Source organism: Hemiscyllium ocellatum, chromosome 1 (assembly GCF_020745735.1).
Source record: "Hemiscyllium ocellatum isolate sHemOce1 chromosome 1, sHemOce1.pat.X.cur, whole genome shotgun sequence".
Taxonomy (NCBI): domain Eukaryota; kingdom Metazoa; phylum Chordata; class Chondrichthyes; order Orectolobiformes; family Hemiscylliidae; genus Hemiscyllium; species Hemiscyllium ocellatum.
The window spans coordinates 130079688-130102266 of NC_083401.1; the positions used below are offsets into that span (position 1 = coordinate 130079688).

At 43.3% G+C, this 22579-nt stretch overlaps 1 protein-coding gene across 1 annotated transcript in view; it reads right to left on the reverse strand.

Annotated features, from left to right (window-relative positions):
- LOC132816380 (N-acylethanolamine-hydrolyzing acid amidase-like) overlaps positions 1-17651 on the reverse strand; it is a 34470-nt gene extending 16819 nt beyond the window's left edge. Inside the window, exons 1-4 of the mRNA XM_060825859.1 lie at positions 17371-17651; positions 8786-8950; positions 7312-7438; positions 3560-3650 (exon numbers count right to left, since the gene is read on the reverse strand). Coding sequence (XP_060681842.1) covers positions 3560-3650; positions 7312-7438; positions 8786-8950; positions 17371-17543 — 556 coding nt within the window. The 5' untranslated portion in view covers positions 17544-17651. The remainder of the gene's footprint in view (positions 1-3559; positions 3651-7311; positions 7439-8785; positions 8951-17370) is intronic.
- Between the last annotated feature and the right edge of the window lie 4928 nt (positions 17652-22579).

Genomic DNA, 22579 nt, shown 5'->3' on the forward strand with positions numbered 1-22579 from the left:
TTGCCAAAAGGATTTCAGAAAACCAGATTGGAGGACCTTCTGATGCAGAGGCACCTCAGCTTTTACTGGCTGAGTTTGAGTGACCACACAGCATGTGACTACACAGTCAGGGAGACTTGCATGTGTTTGTTTTTGCAGCTATTCAGTCTCCCTAACCTCAGCAAATGTCTCGGAGATCACTAGAGATGCTATCACTGTTTAACCCACTAGATTGTTGCTGAGGAGATGGATTGATCCTGCCCACTGGTCCACGGGAGTGGGTGCCGTGATCATTAGTCTGGACATTATATCGCACTCCAAGTGCACCTGGTGAAGGGAAATGGGCATGCATCCTCCTGCAATCCCTTTTACCAATACCTTGGCATTTACTGCACTCTCTCATGGGTAGCCTTTCCCCAGCAGTAGAGTTTGGCTGGGCCTAGTTTCCCTCAGTATCACTGCAGGCTTGCCCGCTTTACTATAGGGATTTGTGGCCACACTTCTGTTGGATGAAAATGTGCGCTTCATTATTAATTCTGCTTGCACTTTGTCGATAATAAACTCACTCTTTTATTAACTCAGTGAAGCCTGGTTGAATTGACTACTTTGAAATTAGCAATTAATTTGTTTTGGAAGAACGCAGGTGGCTCAGTGACTAACACTACTGCCTCACAGCGCCAGGTACCCAGGTTCAATTCCAGCCTTGGGCTGTATGGAGTTTGCACATTCTCCCTGTGTCTGCGTGGGTTTCCTCCCAGCATTCAAAGATTAGGTTAGGTGAATTGGTTATTCTAAATTGCCCACAGTGTTCAGGTATGTGTAGGTTAAGTGCATTAACCAGGTGTAAATAGGGTAGGGGAATGGGTCTGTGTGGGTGACTCTCTGGAGGATCAGTGTGGATTTGTTGGGCTGGGATTCTATGATCCTATGAAGATACCCAAAAGCGAGGGTTCCTTTTTAAATTCACTTTGTTTCAAATAACCAGGGTGAATAAAGAAGTTCATCCTTCCTCACCTAGGAGCGTGACAATTTTGAGTATTCCATGTGTAACATAATAACTTGGGGAATCTCACCAAGGATCTCCTTGTAACAGACTGGGGGTTTGTGCTGAGAAGCAAATGGATGGGAGTGGCTAAATTTTCAGTTAAACCAATTTTGTAAAAAAGACTGAAGGAGACAAATCTAGGCGAGGCAGCATTTGGAGAGAAAACACAGTTAATGCTTCAAGTCCTGTAAACCTTCTTCCCATAACCCTGGTTGTACAAATCTACTTGTGAAGATGATTTATAGGACTCTAAACATTAACTCTGCTTTCTGACAGCAGATGATACTGAGTTTCTCCAGTTATTTCAGTTTTTGTTTGTCTCAGATCTCCAGTCTTTGTTTTAATGAACAAAGAAGTAGGAGCTTCCTCTATCTGTGTGAACAGCTGGCACAGCAGCTAAACTGGCCTGTCCAACATTTCTCGTTATGGCTGCACAGACAGCTTTCACAGGCAAGTGCCTCAGATTTATTGCCTCTTTTCTGAGATCAGTGCCACCTGGTTACGAGTCTGTGAAAAAAAGCTATCTTAAGAACATATCAGTTATGAAGCATTACATCAACAAATTACTGGTAGAAATGCAAAAAAAACTTTAAATTGCTTCCTCAACCAGATTCTTCTAGTTAGAACAGGGAGGCAGCTATCCTGATCCACAATAAATCACTTTGGGCTTGAAGGAATTTGCACGCAACATGTTTCAGCCTTAAAAACACACCCAATTCATTTTTTCGATGCCCTAAAAATTAGTGAGATTTGAACCAAGGAATAAACATTGCATTGTCTGCATAGTTATAAATTTACATTTTTGGCTATTATATGCAATGCATTCTACTTATTCATTTCCCATCTCATTGGCAAAGTTTACTAGTGACAGTTACACCTTCTTTTCTTATGGTGATACATTATAGCACATTGTCTTACAATATGGCTGAATCACAGATTTGCAAATTAGCCTCTAAGTTACAAGTTTAATTGGAAAATAAAATGTCTACTCTTTGTGTACCACAGAAATTAATTGATTTATCTGCAAAATTGGTCCTCTTTCAGTGAATCTTAACAATCTTGAGCATTTCACAAATGAAATGGAATGTAAAGTCATTTAAACCACTGAAATATAGCCCTACCTTTTAATGAATAAGGTGAGAGGGTTTTCTTTTAATAGAATGTAGAAATTTACACAATTTCAACGTAAGCATATAAATCAGTCAAAATATTGGCTCAAATTTCCAAGTGTCAGCAAAACAGCTTGAGTAGAAACACAAGCCACAATCTAAGAAGTGCCACAGAAATGATTGTCTTGTGGTTGTGGCTCAAGTCCCACCACCACCAGGACAGAACCCCACTGGTTCTCGCCTACCACCCCACCAACCTCCGTATACAGCGTATCATCCGCCGTCATTTCCGCCACCTCCAAACGGACCCCACCACCAGGGATATATTTCCCTCCCCTCCCCTATCAGCGTTCCGCAAAGACCACTCCCTTCGTGACTCCCTCGTCAGGTCCACACCCCGCACCAACCCTACCTCCACTCCCGGCACCTTCCCCTGCAACCGCAGGAAATGCAAAACTTGCGTCCACACCTCCTCCCTTACTTCTCTCCAAGGCCCCAAGGGATCCTTCCATATCTGCCACAAATTCACCTGCACCTCCACACACATCATCTATTGCATCCGCTGCACTCGATGTGGCCTCCTCTATATTGGGTAGACGGGCCGCCTACTTGAGGAACGCTTCAGGGAACACCTCTGGGACGCCCGGACCAACCAACCCAACCACCCCGTGGTTCAACACTTTAACTCTCCCTCCCACTCCACCGAGGACATGCAGGTCCTTGGACACCTCCATCGCCAGAACATAACAACACGACGGTTGGAGGAAGAGCGCCTCATCTCCCGCCTGGGAACCCTCCAACCACAAGGGATGAACTCAGATTTCTCCAGTTTCCTCATTTCCCCTCCCCCCACCTTGTCTCAGTCGATTCCCTCGAACTCAGCACCGCCCTCCTAACCTGCAATCTTCTTCCTGACCTCTCCGCCCCCACCCCACTCCGGCCTATCACCCTCACCTTGACCTCCTTCCACCTATCACATCTCCATCGCCCCTCCCCCAAGTCCCTCCTCCCTACCTTTTATCTTAGCCTGCCTGGCACACTCTCCTCATTCCTGATGAAGGGCTCTGGCCTGAAACGTCGAGTTTCCTGTTCCTTGGATGCTGCCTGACCTGCTGTGCTTTAACCAGCAACACATTTTCAGCTCTGATCTCCACCATCTGCAGACCTCAATTTTTACTCAAGTATTACCTGCCCAGGTGGTAGGGAAAATTGCAGACACGTTTTAAACTATACAGTATCATGATTATGTTTATTCCAGAGTTAACATACATTAGTTCAAACATTACAAAATTTATATTTTTACGTATTTATTTTGGATCTGGAAGCGAAGGTAAGTGGCTAAATCAAGCTTTAAATATTGTAATTGGTAATACTTCTGAAGAGAAGTATAGATACATTAATTTAGAGATCACAAGACTCAACATACCTCTTGCATTTCCAGAGATAGTAAATTTATTTGGTCTTTGCCCAGTCCATAAACCTACAAAGCCAATGAATGTTGTTCCTGTGTAGACAATCTGAAAGAAATAATTTAATGAAAATAAACACACAGTTTGGATTTCAACAGTAAAAGGAATAGTACTTTGTTGCAGAGTATGTGGGATAGAGGACAGGCTATAGTCTAATGATTTTATTGCTAGGCTATTACTCAAGAAATTCAATTAATGTCCTGGACCACAGCAGATGGTGGAATTTGAATACAATAAAGTTTTAAAAAGGAATTGTGAAACCATTGCCAATTGTCGTATGGCTCACTAATATCCTACAGGGAAGGAAATCTGTCACCTTCACCTTGTCAGGTCTACATGTGTGGCAGTTGGAATTTAATTTAAATAAATGTGAGGTGTTGTAGTTTGGGAAGGCAACCAAGGGCTGTCCTTATACAGTTAATGGTAGGGCCTTGGGGAGCGTGACCTCGGGGTGCAGGTGTATAGTTTATTAAAATTGGAGTCACAGGTAGACAGACTGATAAAGAAGGTGCTTGATATGTTTGCCTTCATTGATTAGAACATTGATTATAGGAGTTGAGATGTCATGATGTGGCTGTATAGGACATCTGTGAGGCTACTTTTAGAATACTGCATACATTTCTGGTTGCCTTTTCATAGGAAGGATGTGGTTAAATTTGGGAGGGTGCAGAAAAGATTTACGAGGATATTGTTGGGACTGGAGGGTTTGAGTTATAGGGAGAGGCTGAAAAGGCTGTGCTTTGTTTCCAGAGCATTGGATGCTGAGGAATGACCGCATAAAGGTTTATAAAATCATTAGGGGCATAGATAGGGTAAATGGATAGGTAAAGGTCTTTTTCCTAGAGTGGGGAAACCCAAAACTAGGCAACATAGGTTTAAGGTGAGAGGGGAAAGATTTTAAAAGGACCCAAGGGTAAACTTTTCACACATGAGTTGTTGCATGTATGGAACAAGCTGCCAGATGAAGTGGGAGGAGGCGGGTACAATTACAATATTTAAAAGGCGCCAGGATGGGTATATGAATAGGAAGGGTTTAAGAGAGATATGGGCCAAGGGCCTGCAAATGGGACTAGTTTATGTTGGGATGTTTGGACTGAAAGGTCTATTTCCGTATTGTATGACTCTATGACAGGAATGGTTTAAAAGGGATTTGGGTCAAATGCTGGCAAATGGACTAGATTAATTTAGAATATATGATCGGCATGGATCAGTTGGGCTGAAGCATCTGGTTCCACGTTGTACGACTCTTTAGCTACGTGACTCCAGACCCACAGCAATGTGACTGACTTTCAACAGTCCTCTGAAATGGTCACTTAGTTCATGGCACCTCGGTATGGGCAATAAGTACTGGCCATCCATCAATACCCACACCATGCAAATGAATTTTTTTTTAAAAAGCTGCACTAAAGAAAACTGAACAGCCCATGAACAACAAGAGAAATGCTTGTCTTCAGTAAATCTCTGAATCTGAGTAGAAAAATAATTAACCAATTAACTTTTGTATTATCTTTGTAAAATGTGTGTTGTGTGTATTTCATTCTATCTCTGCCAATATAAAATAATTAAGTATTAATTTGCCATTTAAGAAAATTAACAAAAACTCAAGATATGTTCATGGTATTTCAACCAATATTTCAATGCTATGTATTCATTATAAATATAGATAAGCATTCTAGTGATAACCACATGGCACGGTGGCTCAGAGCACCTCACAGATTTATTACCTCTTTTCTGAGATCAGTGACACCTGATTACAAGTCTGTGAAAAAAAGCTATCTTAACTACATATCAGTTATGAAGCATTACATCAACAAATTACTGGCAGAAATGCAATAAACTTTACATTGTTTCCTCAACCAGATTCTTCTAGTTAGAACAGGGAGGCACCTATCCTGATCCACAATAAATCACTTTGGGCTTGAAGGAATCTGCACGCAACATGTTTCAGCCTTAAAAACACACCCAATTCATTTTTTTCAGTTCACAGGGTCCCAGGTTCGATTCCAGCCTCGGACGACTGTCTGCGTTGAGTTTGCACATTCTCCCCGTGTCTGCATGGGTTTCCTCTGGGTGCTCCGGTTTCCTCCCACAGTCCAAAGATGGGCAGATCAGATGAATTGGCCATGCTAAATTGCCAATTCATTAGTCAGGTGCATTAGTCAGAGGGGAATGGGTCCGCGTGGTTACTCTTCAGAGGGTCGGTGTGAACTGGTTGGGCTGAAGGGCCTGTTTCCACACTGTAGGTAATCTAATCAGATGATTGCGGCTATTACAGCTCGCAAAACAAACAGCAATGTCATATCACTGGAGATTAGATTTATAAATAGAGGTTAACAATTTGAATGGCTTTCTAAACTACACTCATGCAGGCCCACTTGAAATTCAACTACCTGATTCAACAAAGCACCCGAAATAAAGTCCAGCGCAATTAGTAAATTTTAATCTGTTCAAAACTTACACTTAAAAGAAATCTTGAATAGATGTGTACCTCCATTTCAAAGAATAGGTTTTTACTTGTTTCATATGAATGAACAAATTTCTCTAATCTTCGTTAGATCCCAAGTGAAGTAATTTGGTTACAAGTTGGTTTTGGACACAAAACTGCCTTGCATGTGACAGAAGTTGTCAATAAAACACCATTTAATTTCACACTGATGCATTGATTTTTATCCCAAAATTGGAAATTCAGGGACATTTCTGGGTAATGGCGAGAAGAGTTGTAGTCCTAAGCTAGACATGCTGTATGTCTAACCTTGAAGGGTTGATTCCCTCATACAGCACTGAAACAAAGTGCTGGGGAATCATTCAGCCCATCAAACCTTTGCCAATGTTTCTTTTCTCCACCCCATTCATGTTGAATGCCATTCTCCACATAATTTTCTGGTACCTCTTCTTCAGGGAATTAATTCCCTTTTAAAACATGCCAGCAGTATCCATTTCAATCTGCTTCTGGCAAGAAATTCAATGTTTTAAGCAGCTTCATGCAAGAAATCTTTTTTTCCCTAGCTTCTCCATAAATTTTTTTTTCGTTTGTTCACGCAGATAGACATACGTGGAAAAGCCAGAATTTATTAGGCATTTGCAACTGCTCTGAGAAAATGACAGTTCTTTAAATCATGTTTTCTTATAGCCTACCACATAGGATCAAAGGACTTATGTTATTTGACCTATTTTTACTTTTCATAAACCATGACTGATCTTTAATGTCATTCCCTCAACAAACCTCGACTCCTTTATCTGTCAAAAATCTCTCTCATTCAGCCCTGAATAAACTGAGTGGTCCAGCTTCCACTGCTCTTCAGGGAGGAGAACTCCACAGACAAATGGCCTGCTGCAAGAAAAAGACTCCACATCTCCATCTTAAATTGGACAGTTTCTTAGATTTAAACTGTATCCTCAAGCTTTTCGGATCCTCTCATGCTTCAATAAGATCACCTGTCATTATTCTAAACTGGCATCAGGATTGATCTTCATAAACTTGAAAATCTTCTCTGCAACCATCTCAAGTTTAAGAAAAAGCCTTAATTTGTCTTAAGCCTGACCTCTGCATACAAAATTATCTTTTCTATTGATGTACAAAGAAATTCCCAAAATGTATCTGTAAAATATATATTAGATCTAGCATAGCAAACTGAGATATTTAAATACATTTTTAAAGCACATTATCATTTTAAGCATCCATATATCATAATATTAATGCAGTACCCACCTGACCATTCTTGACAAATTGTAGGTCAACTGTGAGCGATCTTAAAGCATCACTGAATGCAAAATCCAGATTTCTACCGTGGTAAATGTTTCCTTTTGTGTCTTGGACTACAATACTGGTGCAAAAGCTGAGAACAATGATATGAGTTACCCATTAATCCAGAGATCAAACATTTCATTAGTGACATCACAATATTTAGAGTTGTCAGTGTAGCCAAACCCTGACAGTGGCTTAATTTACAAAATGATGAACAAATAATCAAGGGTGGTCACATCATGGGTGGTCAAAAGCTTGTTCAAGGAGGAGAGGAAACTACAGAGGTAGAATTGTTCAGGCAGAGAGTGGTTCCCAGCTGTCAGCTATGGCAGGGCAAAGCAAGAAGGTAATCCAAGACTACAGTCAGAGGTACAGAGCGCATTTTATTTTGGTAGTATATAAGTATCTTCCCATAAGCAGGATGAGACAAAGTCTTTGACTGGTGTGCTAGCTCACATTCCATGTTCCATTGAACTAATGTTCCCTATGAAACAGCAATACAGAGAACTTCTACTCAACATCTCTGCTTGTGCACATAGGAGGAAATAAAGTCTCTCGGCTGTTGCTGAAAATAAGGTCACTTTCAATGGAAACTGGATGAACTCTTTTCAGTTAAGTGCAAAACCAAGAATCTCCAAACAGCTACTTTATAGCCAAAGGCAGCGTTACTGGAATATCCACCTTAACAGCCAGGTTTCATCACAGACAAGCTAAAGACCAAATCATACTTTTGTTTTTACTTTTACTTCTTGGAGTCACCTCTCATTTCTAACCTGAATGTACGTGTGTCATATTTTATTATCTTTTCTCTTGTTTTAGTAGCAAATAAACTAAAGATCCAGGAGAACACCATGACCTGCAAGTTCCCTCCAAGTCACTTATCATCCTTACTTGGAAATATATTGTTATTCCACATCACTCCTGCCTACTTAATTTGGCTGTTTTTAAAACATTAACATATTGAAGCTGGGAAAAGGTACCAACAAGAGAAGTGATCTTTTTTAAACTAACTTTATGACCAAGAGAGTGGTTGAGCACAAAATGGGAGCCAATTCATCCCACTTCTCAGGGGTATCCCATCTAGAGTCATAACAACCGGGGACCATTGTCAGTGCACCAGTCAAAACAACTTGCTCATATCAGATTTATTCCTTCACTCTTAGAATGTAAGCAATTTGCCCTAATGCCATTTGTATTAGCTGACTCTATAATATCCTCCAAAAACGTTTTTAAAATCCTGCCTGGGAATACAAAGGCAATGAAAACCAGCACGAATGCTCCAAAATAAGAGAGAAAATAGATCCAATTCCTACATGGTGAAGAGTAACTGACTTTGACTTCCTTTGTAAGGCAAGCTAAAGTAGTTAAGGTGTGAAATTGATCAATGTTTAATGGTTTGGTTCTTAACACGTAGATTCTCATATCAAAGAACACCTACCTAGAAAGTTCATAAGCAAGATTGATAAGAAGTCCTTCTCCAAGGCTTACATCTAGTGCTTTACATAGTCCTTGAATTTCTCTTTCATAGGGTTGTGGTAATATCCAGCTGAGCTGGTGTGCCAGAAGTTCAATGGTGGAAACCACCCATTTTGGAGCGATAGAGCTGAAACAAAAGTTAATTGATTCAAGATATTTGTCATAAATGTTATTTAAACAGTTGAAATATAAATTTATTTATCTTCTTTATTTTATCTCTGTCCCAAAAGCTAAAATCCTGTCTCCCTGGCACACCAAAAGATTTTCTTAGTTTACCGCATCCAAAGCTGTCATAACTTTGTCTACCTTAATAAAATCTCCAAGGAGAACAACCCCAGCTTCTCCAACCAATAAAAGCAAAATACTGCAGATGCCAGAAATCTAAAGTAAAAACAGATAGTGCTGGAGAAACTTAGCAGGTGTGACAGCATCTGTGGAGAGAGAAACAAGAGTTAATATTTCACGTCCAGTATGGTTCTTCTTTGGCAAACAGTAAGAAGGAGATCAAAAGCAATGAAGGTGAACAAGTTGAAAGATTAAACTGGAAATCCGATCAAATAGAAGAGCAGAACTTCTTCAAGATGGGCATTCCTGAAGGGAAGTGGGAGAGAACTAAATATTAAATAAATGGCATATACTGCAGATGCTGGAAATCTGGAATAAAAAGTGGAAGTGCTGGAGAAACTCAGCAGATCTAGTAGCATCTGTGGTGAGAGAAACAAAGTTAATGCTCTGACTCCAGTATTTCTACAATCTAATTTTGTTACTAAATTCCCTCAATGCTGGTACCATCTCAGTTACCTCCTTTGCAGACTCTCAAAGCCCTTCCAATCCTTTGGAGACCAGGCCTGGGAGTTTGGAAACATACTGCTGACACTCGCACATGATCATTATCTAATGCTGGACAACAGCTCACATGGAACAAGTGCAAATCTAGATGCAGAACCATTCCTAGGCTATCAGGGTGATTTCCACTTGTGCTGTCACTGAGATCATAAACATTTGGGCAGAATTGGAAACCAGCAACATTAAACCTGCAGGCGTCGAGACCTTTGTTCTCAGAATGGAAGGAAAAGCTGTAGAGTCCTTGGTGTGGGGTAGCCACAAGTGTGACTTGCCTGGGGAAAAGGAATGGAGTGTAATTTGCCTCTGGGGATTGGGACACAGCGTCATTCATGTCAGGAGAGGGCGAAATAGTATGAGTTGTCCCCCCCGGGGAGAGAGGAGGAGAAATGGTGATTCTATCCTGGGAGCGGAGGGACAATGTGATGTAACCTGGACTCCGTATTTCACTCAAGATGGTTCTGCCTCGTGGCTTCAGGAAAGTAAAATCTCATTGCTGTCTCTGGTGGAGAATTCCAAATGCAGTACTGATCATAATAAATTACTGACCATTGGCAAGGCTGCTTGCTCCGAGTGTCATTGAATGAATGGGAGAAGGGAGAAATTGTGGAAGGAGTCAACAAAAAACAATGAAGAGTAGTGCAATCCTTTATCTCCATTTTAACTTCCTTGACTCCTGCTAAAAAACACTAATCTCAGACATAAACTGCTGCCCCTTATTTTTAAATTTTGTCCATGACTCTAGATTCTCCAAACAGGGGAAACATCTTACCTACATCTACCCTGTCTATATCTTTATGTATTTTGTTGATTTCAATGGGATCCACTCTCCTGGGGACAGATCTGGGTGAAACTATGTTGAACATCCTCAATGAAAATCTTATCATTCCTGAAATAAGGAGACCAAAACTGCACACAATACTCCAGGGTGAGGTCTAACTAAGCTCCTGCAGAATTGAAGCAAGATTTCGGTTTGTTGCTTTCAGTAACACATTGACAAGGTCTCAACCGAAGTCACTGCCAATCTAGACTTTCCAGTCTCTCACTATTTCAGAAATACATTTCAGACCTCAGCTTTTAAACGCGGATAACCTCACATATCGTACATTATATTCTATCTGCACATTCTTGGTCGGATCCTAAAGGACACAGCTATTTGATTGGGTCTGAAGCGTGTGGTGAGAGAACCAACAACAGGGACCTCACCCGTACCAATTTACTGACTGTAGGTGCATCTGTCCATGACAGTATCAGTAACAGTGACCAGTGCACTGTCCTTGTGAAGATGAAGTCCTGCCTTCATATTGAGAATAATCTCCATCGTATTGTGTGGCACTGTCATTATGCTAAATGGCTCAGATTACAAACAGATCTAGCAACTCAAAACTGGCATCCATGAGGCATTGTGGGCCAGCAACAGCAGCAGAATTGTATCCAGCACAATCTGCAATTTCATGGCCTGTATATCCCCACTCAACCATTATCATCAAGCCAGGGGACCGACCCCGATTCAATGGAGAGTGCAGGAGGGCATGCAAGGAGCAGCGCCAGGCATACCTGAAAGTGAGGTGTCAACCTGGTGAAGCTACCAAACAGAACTACTTGCGTATCAAATGGTAAATGCAACAAGTGACAGACAGAGCTAAGTGATCCCATAACCAACAGACCAGATCTAAAGCCTGTAGTCCTGCCACATCCAGTTGTCAAGGTGGTGGACAATTAAACATCTAACTGGGGAAGGTGGCTCCACAAATATCCCCATTCTCAATGATAGAAGAGCCCAGCACATCAGCGCAAAAGACAAGGCTGATGTAGTTGCAGAAATCTTCAGTTAAATTGCCAAGTGGATGATCCATCTCGGCCTCCTCCAGTGGTCCCCAGCATCAGAGATACCAGTCTTCAGCTGATTTGCTTCAATCAGAGTAATATCAATAAACGGTTGGAGACACTGGGTCACTGACAACATTCCAGCAATAGTACTGAAGACTTGTGCTCCAAAGCCTGCCACTCTCCTAGCCTTGCTATTCCAGTACAGTTACATCACTAGCATCTAGACAACAATGTGGAGAATTGCCCAGTTATACCCTGTACATAAAAAGCAGGATAAATCCAACCAGGCCAACTACTGCCCCATTAGTCTACTCTCAAACATCACTGAAGTCATGGAAGCTGTCATCAAACAGCCACCCACTCAGCAATAACCTGCTCAATGATGTCCAGTTTGGGTTCTGCCAGGGCCACTGAGTTCCTGCCCTTATTACAGCCTTGGAAAAAAAGAGCTGAATTCCAGAGGTGAGGTAGGAGTGACAGATCTTGGCATTAAGGCTGTATTCAACCAAGTGTGGCATCTAGGATCCCCACCAAAACTGGAATCAATGGGGATCAGAGGCAAATTTTCACTGGTTGGTGTTATACCTGGCATATAGGGAGATAGATGGTCATGGTTGTTGCAGGTCAGTCATCTCAGGTTCAGGACGTCTCTCACAGGAATTTCTCTGTGTAGTGTCCAGGCCCAACCATCTTCGGCTGCTTTATCAATGACCTTCCTTCCATCAAAAAGTCAGAATTGGAGAAGTTTGCTGATGATTGCACAATGTTCAGCACCATTTGTAACTCCTCAGATATTGGAGCAGCTCATGTTCAAATGCAACAAGACCTGGACAACATCCAAACATGGGCTGACAAGTGGTGCCACACAAATACCAGACTATGACCATCACCAATAAGTGATAATCTAACCATTGCCCTTTGACATTCGATGGTGTTACCATCACAGAATCCCCCACTATCAACACCCTGGGGGGAGGGGGTGTTACCACTGACAGAAACTCAACAGGACTTGTCACATAAACACAGCAGCTACAAGAGCAGGACAGAGACTAGGAATCCTGCAGTGAGGAACTCACCTCCTGACTCCCCAGAGCCTGTCCACCACTTACAAGGCACAAGTCAGGAGTGTGATGGAGTACTCCCCACTTGTCTGGATGAATGCAGCTCCAACAACACTCAAGGAGTTTGACAGCATCTATGAAAAAGCAGTCTGCTTGATTGGCACCACTTCCACTCCCTCCACCACCGATGCTCAAGATGCACTGCAGAAATTCACCAAAGATCCTGAGGCAGCACCTTCCAAACCCACAACCACATCCATTTAGAAGGACAAGTGCAGCAGTTCCCCTCCAAGCCACTCACTATTCTGAATTGGAAAATATATCACCATTCCTTCACTGTCGGTCGGTCAAAATCCTGGAAATCCCTCCCTAAGTGCATTGTGGGTCTACCCGGAGCAGGTAGACTGCAGTGGTTCAAGAAGGCAGCTCACAACCACCTCTTCAACAGCAACTAGGAACGGGCAATAAACACTGGCTAGCCAGCAATGCTGACATTCCACAAAAATGAATCTTACAAAAAAAAAATGAGGAGATAGTGACTTTTAATTTGTAATGGACTAAAGGGTTATACGAGTGGGGAAGGAAGTGGAACTGAGGCCGTGATGAGATCACCCATAACCATATTAAATGGTGGAGCTGGCTCAAGGAGTTGACTTGTCTACTTCTGTTTCTAGTTCATAGAATCTTCCTCTAAACAGACATAATCATTTAGCATCACTGGCATTTCTCTGCTCCCCATAAAAAATTCGCCCTGACTTGGTTTTTAATTCGTATTACCCAAACATTTCATTTTTACATACCTTTAAACATTTTGTGGTTATTTTTAAATAACTTTTTGCTAGATTGCTTTCATATTGTATTCCTTTCCTTAGCTGTTCCTTGGTCCTCCTTTTCTGTACTCTGAAAACTTTTCAATACTCAGATTCATTACTGTTTCCAGCCACTTCATAAGCCTTTCTTTTTAATCTCACACAATTCTTAACTTCCTTTGTCAGCCACAGCTCACTGACCTTTGTTTGGTTTTTGCACCTTGAAGGAATCTATTGTTGCTATTGGCCATCTAACAGTCCTTTAAAGATTGTCCATTGCCTATATAGTCATGCCTTTTAATGTATTTCAATAAGTCAACTCAGCCAACTTGTGCCTGAAGCTTTCATAATTTCCCTTATTAAATGTAATACCCTTGCTTCAGGTTGAACTGCCTCCCTTTCAAACATAATATAAAATTCTATCATAAAGTGTCACTCATCCCTAAAGATTCTTTTCTGTCAAGATTATTAATGATACATTTTTCATTGCATAATACTAAATCGAGAATTGCCTCTCGGTGGCCCTTTAACATACCACGCTAGAAAATCATCCCTATATTTCAGAAACTGATCCTCCGCACATTTAGTGCTCAATTGGTTTACCCAGTCTATATGCAAGTTGGGGTCACCCGCCATTACTGTGCTGCACATGCTACATTCTTCTCTACCACCACGATTTGACGGTCTGTAAATAACTTCTGGTTTCTTAGATCCACCAAATAGTTTCCACACATTGTTCTGCCAAATTGAGTTCCTCCCTTACTAATGCACCGATCCTGTCAATTATTATCAGTGCAACTCCAGCTCCACTTCCTGCTTCTCTGTTCCTCCTTAAATGTTGAATATCCTTGAAAGTTCAGTGTTAACTAGACAGCCATGTTTCTGTAATGGCAATTATATCATAACCATTTACTGCTATTTTTGCCTTGAGATAATCTATCGAGTTGTGAATGCTACATGCATTCAGATAGAGAGTCCTTAGCTTTGCCTTTTTTGATATCATTCTACTTTCAAAGTGTACTCGATGCTTGGCTTGGTTTCTCTTATCTTCCCACCTCCTTCCCAGCTTTTCTACTCCCTGTTACCACTTAAATTCCCTTCTAATTTGGGGCAGGTACTATTGCTGACACTGGATTAATAGTGGGGTAACAGCACACAAATTGGGTTCCAGATCCTCTGCATCATTGCATCCAACAGAGAGTGTGTTGATGTGCATGTGCACAGAACAGGCACAACATCGAAATGGGAATTGAACAGGCCTGCGAGAGAGATCAGGTCAGAGAGGGGGAAGGGGCTCAGATGGTGGCTAAGAGATTGGTCAGAGAGATCTCTTCCACATTGCCGGCCTGATCCCCCCGTTCCAAGCCCAAACCTATTCCCCCACTACCTGATCTCTTTCCGACTCTCACCAGCTTCTTGCCCACTCCCCGCCCTGTTCATAGCTACACCTGTTAATGCACATGCTCATATTTGTAGGCAATAGCATACATGCTCCACAGTGTCAGCTAATCCAGTCTTTGGCTTAGAATTATGGAACCCCTATTGTGCAGATACAGGCCATTCAGCCCATTGATTCTGCACCAACCCTCCAAACAGCATTATACTTGGACCCATCCCACCCCACCCTATCCCAGTAATCCAGCTTTCCCATTGGCTAACCCACTTATTTTGCACATTCCTGGACGCTATGGACAATTTCAGTGTAGCCAATCCATCTAACATGTACGTCTTTGGATGGTGGGAGAACATCGTAGCACGCGGGGGAAATCCTCTGCAGACACGCGGAGAATGGCAAACTCCACACTGTCACCCCAGGCTGGAATCAATCCGGGTCCCTAGCATTGTGACTAGGAGACAATAAGGATTGCAGATACTGGAAGTCAGAGTCAATTGATGCAAAGCTGGAAGGTCACAGCAGTGAGACAGCATTCAACGAGCAGGAAAGTCAATGTTTTGTGGCGAAACCTTCATCAGGATTGGAAAGGGAGAGGGAGCTCAGAAATACTTAGAGGGAGGGTGTAGGGGCGGGGTGGGGGTGGGTGGGATGGTGGATAGGTGGATGTAGGTAGGGAGTTATTGTGATTAGTCATTGGGAAGGGTGGAGTGGATAGGTGAGTAAGATGGATAGGTTAGGTACAGGGAGGTGAGGAGGAGGGTTGGGGCTATACCTTGGATAAGACTGGGGGAGGAGAGACTTTGAAGTTGATGATGGAAGACCCATGGAACAGTCCCTCTTCCCCAACCACACTGGTATCATCCCATACCTCTTCCTCCGCTATAGTGATGGCTGCACGAGGAGCTTAAGCAGTTCAGTAACTTTGCCAATGCTTTCCACCCCACCCTCAAGTTCAACTGGACCATTTCTGACACCTCTCTCCCCTTCCTGGGCCTTTCTGTCTCCATCTCTGGAAACCAACTCACCAATGATGTCGATGTCAAATCCACCGACTCCCACGTCTACCTCAACGACACCTCCTCTCACCCACCCTCCTGCAAAATTGCTATCCCATACTCTCAAATCCTCCACCACACCTGCTCCAGGATGGGGGAATTTCCACTCCAGGGACATCCCAGATATCCTCCTACTTTAGGGACTGTAGTTTCCCCTCCTAATTAAGGATGCCCTCAACCACAGCTCCTCCATCTTCCGCAGTTCTGCCTTCAAATCCCTTCCCCCCCAACAACAATAAGGATGGAGTCATCTTAGTCCTCACACACCATCCCAACCACAGAATCCACTACATTATTCTCCAACATTTCCACCACCTACAATCAGACCCCAGCACCAAGAATATTTTTCCTTCCCTACCTCATCTGATATCCATAGGGAACGCACACTCCGTCAATTCTACACTCCCCATCAACTCCTCCACCACACCAGTACCTCCCCCTGTAACCACAAGAGGTGCAACACGTACCCACACATGTCCACTCTCACCTCTGTCGAAGGCAGCAGCCATTCATCTGCACTTCATCTAACCTGATCTATTGCATCCATTGCTCTGAGTGTGGTCTTCTCTATAACGAATAGACCAAATGCAGATTCAGTGACGGTGCTCTGCGGGCATCAACCAATCTGACCTTCTGGTTGCCATCCATTTTCATTCCACCTCCCATTCCCATGGCTACCAAGTCCATCCCTGGCCTCCTCCGCCATCAGAGTGAGGCCAAACGGAAATTGGAGGAACAACGCCTGATATTTGACCTGGCAAGCCCAATGGCCTCAACATTGGCTTCACCTGCTTCAAAATCCCTCCACCTCCCCCAGCCTTATCTCCAATCCAGCCCTCCCCTTCCTCCTCACCTCCTTGACCTGACCCAACCTGTTCATCTTCCTACTCATCTATCCACTTCTCACTGACCAATCACAATAACCCTCTACCTGCATCCACCCATCACCATCCCAGCTGCCCACCCGGACCCCTTCTGGGCTCCCTCGCCAGTCCCTAGAAAGGGATCAGGTACGAAAAAAATGGACTTTCCTGCTGCTGTGCTTTTCCAACTTCACATCTATTGTCCCTGGAGCTCTGGGGGCAGCAGAGCCAACCCCTCACATTCCCATTCCCCATGAGAGGCCAGTTTAAACCAACCTGCCTCACAGCACTAGCGCCTCCCCCTGGGCATCCATGTTTAAGCCAGACACAGCACAAACAAATAAATAAAAGCCGAAAGGAACTGCGGATCCTGCACATCAGGAAGGAAAGCAGCAATTGCTGGAAAAGCTGGCTGTATCTGTGGAGAAAAATCAGAATTCAATGTTTCGGTCTGAACAAGGACTCGAAACATAGATAATAATAAAAAAAGATTAAATTCTGGTAAAGAAGAAATGAAAGAAAATAAGGGAGCAACAAACTGGAAATTCATAAAACTGCATCACAACATAAAAGAATGAATTCCCCGTTGGTAGAAATGAAAGCGATCAGGAGCAGCTCAGTGTACGTGCCTAAACACCAATGGAGTCCGCACTGAGGCTGACACAGAAGTCTGACACCACCGCCCTTTACCCGATTACATGCTGCATGATCTTTCGGAGCTGCGCTGCATCGTAATGTTTCAGCACCGGCTCCCAGCGCTGCTCAGCGGGCACCTCCAGGCTCACATTGAAACGCGGAGGAGAGAAATCCCCCCTGTCAACGGGGAATAAACAGAATAACAGCAAGTGCAAATACAACAGCATCTTTAACAGCAACAGGAAGCAGATCGTATTAACTCCGGCTCAGCAACAGCGAAGTTTCATTTTGATCCAGAGCCTCTTGAGACAGGAAGTCCAACCCTTCCTCCTAGACAACTTTGCCCAAGAGCCTCCCCTAACTTTAAGACTTATTGTGTACTTGGTGCGGAGTGCACTCGCCCCTGGAGTGAGCGCATTATCTGATGGTCGTTGGAGAGGCTCCTTTGTCCTTTTAGGGGAACACACTACGCACAGTCAGCAACCGAGTACAGACAACAAAACTGACCAACGGCTTCAAAACAAAACAACTAGAATACAAACAGGGTCAAGTGTGCTGTAAAGTGTCAAATATTAGTGGGTGGCACAGCAGTTAGCACTGCTGCCTCACAGAGCGAGAGACCCGCGTTCAATTCCCGTCTCAAGCAACTGTCTGTGTGGAGTTTGTACATCCTCCCTGAGGAAACCCCACAGCCTAAAAATGTGCAGGTTAGGTGAATGACCATGCTAAATTGCCCATAGGTTAGGTGAAGGGGTTAATTTAGGGGAATGGGTGTGGTGGGTTGGTGTGGACTTGTTGGGCTGAAGGGCCTGTTTCCACACTATAAGTAATGTAAATCTAATATCAGGAAGAATTTTAAGCAGCCAAAATTGGTGGGTTTGGGTCAAATGAGAAGTTAAACTACTGTATCTGAATCCAACTACTCTGGTTTCATGGAGAGGGTCTGTGACTGGGCTGTGGTTACCAGGGGGTACAACGTCTACCATAAAGACTTCAACTCTCCCTTTGGTTTCTTCTGGACTGCTTAACCTGTCAATCAAGTAGGGAACATTGAATTGTAATGAATGATTTATTGTCGCTTGAATTTAACAAATAAATAGTGAAAAGTGTCATCGTGCCCCGACGTCATTTTGAGGTACAGAAAATATTAAGAATATAAGTAGAATATAACCAAAAAGAGTGCTTCCTCTCTTCTTGTGATTTGCTCACTATGGGGGGAGGGAAGTGAGAGTCTCCACAATGGGCTCCAGGCCCACCAACAATGACCCTGTATCACAATCTATTCCAGGAGCCCCACTCCAGAGCCAGTATTGCTGTTACTGCATTCCAAGTGTACCACACCAGACCTACTACTCTGTCACTGATCCAGCTGTCATTACTGTCGATCCATCAGAAGTACAGAGTTGAGTCAATGCATTCCGCCTTTGCCAACAATAAGGGCTGCCCTACTGTTACTGCCATCTTGAATGCTGTTGCCGTTGCCATCACCTTGAGTCCTGTACTGTTGGGCCCACCAACGAAGTCGCCACTCTCCATCGCTGTCTCTTGCTGCTGGGTCAACACTCAGTGTCATCGTGAGCTGTCTAAGGACTCATTCATCCCTGCACTGGGCTCACTCTCGCCAAGGTGCTGACACTTGCTACCACTGCTCTGGACCAGGGCTGCTCTCGCCCTGTCAAAGACACTGGAAGGCTTTTAAAAGAGAAAAAGAGAGCAAAAGAACAATTAAAGAGAAAAAGAAACAAAGCACTGAGCCAGGAACTCGGATGCAGCGCTACTAATGTGCCACCATCTTAGGAATATCTGGTATCAAAGCAGAAATACTCTTCATATCTGATAGTATTTGTGAAGACAGATGTGGAGGTAACCTCTTGAATTCAATATGAATCTTTGTCAGAACTGTTGGTGGTGTGGCTGTGTTGCCATAGACTTGTACAGCACAGAAAAAGATCCTTCAATCCAATTTTGTCAGGTGTGTTCAGGAGGGTTTCCTTACTCAGTATGTAGACAGGCCGGACGAGGGGAGAGGCCAGGTCTCACAGTGGGAGACACTTTGGTGAAAGTGATCACAACGGCCTCACATTTAACATAGCCTTGGAGAGTGAAAGGAGCAGTTACCAAGGGAAGATATTTAATTGGGGAAAAGGAAATTATGACACTATCAGACAGGAGTTGAGAAGTACAGACTGGGAGAAATTGTTCCACAGAAAGGGCACAGCAGACATGTGGAGACTATTTAAGGGGCAGTTGTTGCAAGTGATGCACAGATTTGTTCCTCTGAGACAGGCAAAAAGGGGTAAGATTAAGGAACCTTGGATGACAAGAAGAGGAACTTCTCGTCAAAAGGAAGAAGGCAGCTTACGTAAGGTGGAGGAAGCAAGGATCTAGCACAGCTTTAGAGGATTACAGGTTTGCTAGAAAGGAGCTCAGAAATGGACTGAGGAGAGCCAGGAGGGGGCACAAAAAAGGCTTGGCAAGAAGGATTAGGGAGAACCCAAAGGCATTTTACTCATACGTGAGGAATAAGACAATGATCAGGGAAAAGGTAGGGCCAGTCTAGGATAGCGGAGGGAACTTGTGCGTGGAGTCTGAGCAGATAGGGGAAGCCCTAAATGAGATTTTTGCTTCGGCTTTCACCAAGGAAAGGGAACTTGTTGTAAACGAAAACTTTGAGGAGCTGGGATACAGTCTTGACCAGATCAAGATTGATGAAGTTGACGTGCTGAAAATTTTGGAAAACATTAAGATTGATAAGTCTCCAGGGCCAGACCAGATTTATCCTAGACTGCTCCAGGAAGTGAGAAAGGAGGTTGCTGATCCGCTGGCGAGGATATTTGCCCCCCCATCTAATCTAATCAGTGGAGACAGTTTACCTTACCACTCTCCACGGGAGTTGTACCGGAGGATTGGAAGGAGGCAAATATTGTTCCTCTTTTCAAGAAGGGTAATAGGGAAATCCCTGGAATTACAGGCCAGTCAGTCTTACATCTGTGGTCAGCAAAGTTTTGGAAAGAATTCTGAGGGATAGGATTTATGACTATTTGGCAAAACATAGTGTGATTAAAGACAGTCAGCATGGCTTTGAGAGGGGCAGGTCATGCCTCACAAATCTTATTGAGTTACTTGAGGTGTCAAGACAGATTGAGCAGTGGATGTGGTGTATATGGACTTCAGCAAGGCATTTGATAACGTTCCCCATGGTAGGCTCATTCATAAAGTCAGGGAGTATAGGATACAGGGAGATTTGGCTGTCTGGGTTCAGAATTGGCTGGCTGACAGAAGGCAGAGAGTGGTTGTAGATGGAAAGTATTCTGCCTGGAGGTCAGTGTTGAGTGGGGTCCCGCAGTGCTCTGTTCTTGGGCCTCTGCTCTTTGTAGGTTTTATAAATGACTTGGATGAGGAGGTTGAGGGGTGGGTTAACAAATTTGCAGATGACACAAAGGGTGGAGGTGTCGTCGATAGTACAGAGGGCTACTGCAGGCTGCAGCATGACATAGCCAGGATGCAGAACTGGGCTGAGAAATGGCAGATGGCGTTCAACCTGGGTAAATGCGAAGTGATACATTTTGGAAGGTCGAACTCGAATGCTGAAAATAGGAATAAAGACAGGATTCTTGGCAGTGTGGAGGGGCAAAGGGATCTGGGTGTGCAAGTACATAGATCCCTCAAAATTGCCACCCAAGTGAATAGTGTTGTTAAGAAAGCATGTGGTGCTTTGGTTTTCGTTAACGGGGGATCGGGGTTAAGAGCCGTGAGGTTTTGCTGCATCTCTACAAGTCCCTGGTAAGACCACACTTGGAATATTGTGTCCAGTTCTGGTCGCCCTACTACAGGAAAGATACAGAGACTTTGGAGATGGTTCAAAGAAGGTTTACCAGGATGCTGCTTGGACTGGAGGGCTTGCCTTATGAAGAAAGGTTGAATAAGCTCGGATCTTTCTCTTTGGAGAGAAGGAGGAAGCGAGGAGACCTGATTGAGGTAAACAAAATAATGAGTGGAATAGATAGAGGCAATAGCCAGAGACTTTTCCCCCAGGACAGGATTGACTCGTACAAGGAGTCATAGTTTGAAGATATTAGGAAGAAGGTATAAAGGAGATGTCAGAGGTAGGTTCTTTAGGCAGAGAGTTGTGAATGCATGGAATGCATTGCTAGCTATGGTGGTGGAAGCAGAGTCATTGGGGACATTTAAGTGACTGCTGGATATGCACATGGATAGCAGTGAGTTGAGGGGTACATAAGTTAAGTTGCTATATTTTATATTAAGATTAAACCTTGGCACAACATCGTGGGCCAAAGGACCTGTTCTGTGCTGCACTTCTCTATGTTCTATAACTTATCCATACTGACCAGATGATCTAATCAATCTAGATCCATTTGTCAGCATTTGGATCATATCCCTCTGAACCCTTCCTATTCATGTATCTATCCAGATGCCTTTTAAATGTTATAATTGTACCAGTCTCCACCATTTCCTCTGGCAGCTCATTCCATACACAGTCAACCCTGTGTGAGAAATCTCTCACAATCCCCTGCTTCCAATTGCCTCGTAAAAATCCACAAAGGTTCAGGGTCTTTAACTTTTGGATATTCCTCAAATGAGATGACACGGTGCGAAATAAAGAAAATCCAAAGAACATGAAAAGCAGTTCTTACTGCATGCAGCAAAACTTGACCTTGTCATGATGTAAACCACAACTCTTATCAATTGTAAACTGGTGTGGGTGGAGGGGAATAATGTTGATGTAAATCCTTCACTTGACTCGAAGACAAGGGTAGCAGTGAATATCAACAATTAAATGTTCTAGGTTGGATTAAAGGCCAGCCACTTGTTTCATGCCATTTAAGCCCATTTCTTTAAGGGGAATTAAGTTTGAATACAATGCCAAAAAGCAAAGAACTGTTGAAAATGTTGGATGTTAAAAATGATAAACAAAATCAGAAGTTGCTGGAAAAACTCAGCGCGTCTGGGAACACCTGTGGAGAGAAAGCAGACTCAATGTTTCAGGTCCAGTGACCCTTCTTCAATTGAGTTTTCGTAGCAATTTCTGATTTTGTTTTGAATTCAAAATCAACTGGTCCTTAAACTCAATTGCCACTGGAATCAAGACTTCAGCTCATCTTGCAGATGCTACAGGAGAATTTTTTTTAGGTGAGATTTGGTAAAAATCAGGTAAAAGCCTTAGGGTTGCTATCCTGATGTCTTCCTGCTTCCTTCCACCTTTCCCAAAGACAAGTTGAGAGACCTCTCAGCAATCCACTTG